The sequence below is a fragment of the Aotus nancymaae genome, unplaced genomic scaffold (assembly GCF_030222135.1).
Source record: "Aotus nancymaae isolate 86718 unplaced genomic scaffold, 86718_ANA_hifiasm-v0.15.2.pri h1tg000059l, whole genome shotgun sequence".
Classification (NCBI taxonomy): domain Eukaryota; kingdom Metazoa; phylum Chordata; class Mammalia; order Primates; family Aotidae; genus Aotus; species Aotus nancymaae.
In genome coordinates, this window is record NW_026988473.1 from 13,196,944 (window position 1) to 13,202,943 (window position 6,000).

General features: G+C 35.7%; 1 protein-coding gene across 1 annotated transcript; it reads right to left on the reverse strand.

The window, feature by feature from the left end:
• Window positions 1–4,795: 4,795 nt before the first annotated feature.
• LOC105706478 (olfactory receptor 5AP2) lies at window positions 4,796–5,746 on the reverse strand. Its single transcript, XM_012436896.3, has one exon. It carries the CDS (start codon window positions 5,744–5,746, stop codon window positions 4,796–4,798), a length of 951 nt encoding a protein of 316 aa, XP_012292319.2.
• Between the last annotated feature and the right edge of the window lie 254 nt (window positions 5,747–6,000).

Sequence of the window (6,000 nt, forward strand, 5' to 3'; positions counted from 1 at the left end):
ACACATATGACACATATGATATAGATGACACACTTATAACATATATATGACACACACATATAACATATATGACACACATATATAACATATCCATACACTCATAGGATCTTATATATTATATATATATATGAGGGAAGGAACATATTTAGCTTTTGTAACTCTGTTTTCCCACCATGTGTACATAATTTAGATTTAGAACAATATACAAGAAGTGCTTACTTTTCATTTATTGTAAAGAGCGTTGGATACATCATCTCTCATGGACATATGGATTTGCAACAAACTTAAGATAGAATAATCTTCGTATTAAACACAAATTTGAGCTAAGTAATATTAACTTGTACAATGTCATAGAGCAAGCACAACTAAAATACAAGAAAAAGTCTGAAAATTGTGATCAGTTTCTCAATTTATGCATCTAATGGCATAAAATTATTCAATTTAAGGGTCTTCATAGAGAATTAAACATGTATTTGTGTTCTGACTGTATACAAAATAATAAAATTTTCATGTATTTACACCATAAACATTTGTATATATGTACATGACACATACATTCCTGTATGTATGTGTGTATATATGTTGAATATTCTATACAATTATTCATTTGTTTCTAGTGATTCTAAATCTCACTCTTTTAAAAAAATTTATGTTCACAGCTTAGTTGACAACATTAAATTCAATATTTCAGGTACACTTAATTTAAGACATTTAATCCAAATTAAAATTTTTTTTTTCAAGTACTCAGGAAACTTTCTACATCGGAACAAGTTATGATAGTTAAATGATCTTTCCTTCTGTCCTTAAGTAACATTCACTAAAAGTAGTGGTTCTTATTAATTTATTTTTGTTTCGTAGGAATACAAGTTTTCTGTTTTGAACAGTCAGATTTATAGCTTTGAAAACTGTGCAAGTGACATAAATGAATCAACTATGGCAGAATTCAGCAGTGCATTTTATCTTTTAATTCAGCAAAGGATAAAATCCTCTGCTTTTGACCCCAAGGCCCAAGATCGGTCTTATTAAGGCTGTGATCGTTCTTTGGAGATTTAGTCTCTGTTAAACACGAAAAAGTCTAAATTCTGAAATATGCCAATCCTTAATTAAAAAGCGAATTTATTTTTCACTGAGGTAATTGAACTACATTTTCCCCAGGGCATCACTTATACCCCAGAGAGTATCTTAGGAATTTAGAGAATAACAAAAGGTATCTCATGATCCAGAGGCTCCATTGAGCACAGCACTGAATTAAATCTACAGAATTGATTAGATCCTGCCTCCAACCCTCAGGATTCCACTGAAAACATAATATTTATTCATTTCTTCTAGAATATGTCTTTCATTTCATTAATTTCTTCATTCATTCAATAAATATTAATAAGTATGTTCCATGAAGCAGACACCACTTTTGGTATTGGTAAAATAGCCAACAAAATTAATTTTGTTCATTCCCTCTTGTATCTTACCCTCTGACATTGGTGAGAGACAACTATTACAAAATAATTTGAAAAAGTAAAGCACAAAACTATTTTTGAGCTACTAGGACTTTCATGATCTGACTGTCTCTCTCAGAATCTTCTTGATTGCTATTCTTTCTCTCCTTTAATTTTCTCTCTTTGGTCTACATATATTTGTCTCCTTGCAGTTCTTTTAACAAACTGAAGAGGATCTTGCCTTGGAGCCTTTGTGTTTACTGCACGTGTACACAGAAAGCTCTTCCACAAACACTTATATGGCATCATCCCTATCCAGGCATTGCTCAGATGTTTTTCAACAGAGAGCTCATTTTCTAACTCCACTGCTTCCTATTTTATTGCCTGCTTCATTTTTCTTCAAAATGCCATTTATGTTTATGTGAAATGCACACACACATTCACACATGCATAATACATGTGACAGAGGCAATACATTGTCCCTCACTGAAATGTAAGTTTGTTGAGACAGGGAACTTGGTTTTCTTACCTGTTGTATCTCCAGTATGTTACATGCCAGTTATTCAACTAATATTTTAATGGATTATGAGTAAAGATAGAAAAGTTGCCAATTTTCTTGTTTCAACACAAACTAAAGAAATATAATAGTAGGTTGGTGCAAAAATATTACAGTTTTTGCTATTTTGTTAAGTAGTGCAGAAATCTGCAATTACTTTTGCACCAAGCTAATAGAAAATATAATCTGTGACTTAATATTGAGATAATTTTAAGTTAAAAGACATTAGTATGATTAGGAGGTATAGTCTCTTCTATTACAAAAGATGTGATTATTTTACATATGTCTGAGTATCATAACTAAGAAGAGAAAACTAATTTCTTAATGCTCTCATGTATCCAAAGTCACTACATGCCAGGTTGTTAATTAAATATATGAATCTGGAACTCTGGTGAGAGGTCAAGGCTAGAGAGAGAGATTTCGAAATCATGTCACAGTTCTTAGGACACTGAAGGATTGAGTGCAGGTGGAAAACCAAATATCGAAACCATGACTTTTACTCCAAGATGTGAAGGCCAGAATGACCTGGAGAAAAACTTATAAATGCTAACTGGGAAAAAGTAGGAATGAAAGAAGGAAAAACAGAAGCGTGAGGTGATACAGAAACATATGCAGGGGTATATCAAGGCAGGTGGAGGAATTAATTGTGAAAAATCCTCCTGTGATATCAAGTAAAAGTGAGACAGAGAAGTGATCTTTGGATAAAGTAGTGTTGAGGTGTCATGCATCCTTGACAAGATTATGCACAATGGACAGATGAGACAGAAATATAACCGGAATATGTTATACAGTAAATAAATATGAGGAAGTAGGGGAAATGAGTAGAGGTGGTTCTTTTGGAAAGATTAATTGTAGAGGGGAGTAGGGATCAATTAATATGTTGGTGATTGGATGGGACTTATGTCATGGACACTGTGAAGAAGGGTGACACCAGAAAATATTTGTATACAAATGAGGATATTATGATAGAATTTGAGATACTAATGCTTGGGGACAGTAGAGTTATAATTTCAAAAGTAAAGTCCAAGGAAAGCTCCAAAGACATGAAAGAGCTGGTCTTAAGTAGAAGCAGAGACACAGTATTCATTATGATGTGAGGAAAGAAAGAGGGTATTCATAAAAATTTAGAGGTGGGAAGATAATCATATCTTTTTTTGCGGGATGAAGCATGAAGAAAGTTCAGTAACACAGAGTAAAGTGATTATGAATTCTCTCTAATTGTACTAATCAGGTTAAATGGAGGACACATAAAAGAAAATTCAGTTTAACTAAGTGGGTATTAGACAGATGAGCAGAATGAAGGGAAGGAGGAACTATGGAATAGAGCATATTGATAGTGTGTCATTATGTGATAAATCACGGAATCTCAACTGGGTAAAGAGTGAAATGCCGACATAAGACAGTGATGAATAATGACAAAGTACAACTGTCCTTGGAAAAAAAGATAAGGGATAAATATGATAGCAGATGAACCAGAATAAAAGGAAATATGAAAGAGAATGCAAGCTCTGATAAGAGTTGTGGATGCATTTGAGAGAAAGCTCAGTTAACATCTGAAAGTGGAAGCTATGGGGATATGACATGAGAGGACTCTTCAAGTGGTCAGGATGAAATAGTTCCTCCTTTTTGGTCTCGAACAAATTTTTCAAGAATGAGGTGGTTTCAACTGCAACACTCAAAACACTGATGTCTCTGTCATGGTCTATAGTGGATGGTGTTACAGAAAGAAATTACAACTAGACTTTGACCTAATTCCAAATCATTACTCAGACTTCCTTCAACAAGTCATCTCATCACAGAAGGCTTTTGTCTCACTGCTCCAACATTGAGAGTTTCCTCCTCACTACGATAAACAATACTGATAGAATTTTCTTTGATAAGTGTTTATTGAAAACTATGTGAACCCTTAGGAGAAACAGAGATAAAATATTAAAGTACCTTGATTACTGCCAACAAAGTATTCTGATTAATTCAAAATTCAGTAAAATATTCCCCCATTATTGCTGTGGTTCCCACAATATCATAATTCCTGATAAGACTTTTTATTTGGTACTTGTTGACATACTTGTAAGTAGTGTTATTATTTATTATGAATGCTGTGTCACGCTACCCAAATTTGCCTCTCAGGTTGAAGTTTTTATTTCCCCAACTTCCAGCCATATAGGCAACTGACAGCTGAAAGCTGACCTACACTGCAGGAATTTCCCCTGCTGAAGGGAATTACCTTGTCCAAGGTAATACCCGCTCCCAGTGGGTGACCCATATCCAAAAACTGGCTGTTGTGGTGGTACAAATACTTGTTTCTTTTTTCTTAATTTGGGACATCTGTGAAGGACATATCTGCTCCAGAACGCCATGTAAGAGGGGTTGAGTCTTCATCACAATTAAACACCTTTGGTCCAATCCAGCTTCCCTCACTATGTAGATATTTTTTGTGAAAACATTCTCTGATAAACTTTCTGCATTAAAATGTCTGTCTGCCTCAGTCTGTTTGCCCAGAACCGAAAGACACCAATAAATGCGTAATAAAATCCAGACTGAGATAAGCTTAATAATTAAATTAAAACTTAAGCCCAGATTAGCCAATTCCAAGTGTTTTGATTCTTTTTCCAGGCCCAACTTTCACCTGGTGTATTGATGCATCAGAGGGACCCGTGTGTATATACATATACATGATATTACGATATTAAAAAGTATACTTCATTTTAAATTACCTACTTTAACACAGAGAAACAACTTAATCAGAGAATACAATTAACATGAAAATGTATTTTCTTCTACATAACAAATGATGGGTAACATGTCTTTACAAGATGTGTTTCTGTAAGCTCTTCTTTAGAGCCTGTTTTACATCCTTATTTTTTAAACTATAGATGAGGGGATTTAGCATAGGGATTATTACTGTATAAAAGACAGAGACAACCTTGTCTTGCTCCATTGAGTAGCTAGATGTAGGGCGCAAGTACATGAAGAGAATTGTGCCAAAGAATATGGTGACAGCCATGAGGTGAGAGGCACAGGTGGAGAAGGCTTTGTGCCTGCCCTCTAGCGAAGGCATCTTCAAGATGGCAGTGAAGATACACAGGTAGGAAATGAGGACAATCGTAACACAGCTGATGACATTAAAACTGGAGAAAGCCATGATCACAATGCCATTGACACGGGTATCGGAGCAAGAGAGTTTGAGCAGTGGTGGGCTGTCACAGTAGAAATGGTTGATCCTATTAGAGCCACAAAAGGACAATCTAAAAGTCATCCCTGTGTGTATGGCGGCATTTCCAAAGCCTGCTAGGAATGAGGTAGCTATCAGCAAGAAGCAAATTCTCCCAGACATGAGAACTGGGTAGAGCAGGGGGTTCCAAATGGCTGCATAGCGGTCGTATGCCATCATGGCCAACAGGAAGCACTCAGTCCCCAGGAAGGAGCCAAAGAAGTAGAACTGGGCAGCACAGCCATGAAAAGAAATGGCCTTATTCTCACCCATGAGGTTCACCAGCAACTTGGGAGTGACGGAAGAAGAGTAAGAGGCATCCGCAAAAGAGAGGCTACTGAGAAAGAAGTACATGGGGGTGTGGAGATGGAGATCAATCTTAATCAATATAATCATCCCCAAATTGCCCACCATGGTTGCCACATAGATTAACAGAAACAATGCAAAGAGGACCCCTTGTAGATCTGGATTGTCGGAAAGTCCTAAGAGGAGAAACTCAGTCACTTCTGTTTGATTTCTGCCTCGAATCTCTATCATATATCTCATCCTTTGAGCTGCAGTAAGACAGAAGATGCAAAGAGGAATTAGTCAGATGAATATGTGATGGGGCTATTAAGTATTTTTAGTAAAACATAAATTCTAACAGAAGAGCAAAAAGTGAAAAGCATGTCAAAGGGTATGCTGGATTTGATGTCAAATCAAAAGGCTTGTATCTTAGTACTAGGTGTGCTGCCTACTAACTAATGACTAAAGCAAGTGATTTAGTATCTATTAACTGTGGTCATTCCTAGAGTTGACTA

Excerpts from the sequence above, each read along its gene's own strand:
- LOC105706478 (XM_012436896.3), bottom strand. The coding sequence starts at position 5,746 with ATGAGATATATGATAGAGATTCGAGGCAGAAATCAAACAGAAGTGACT.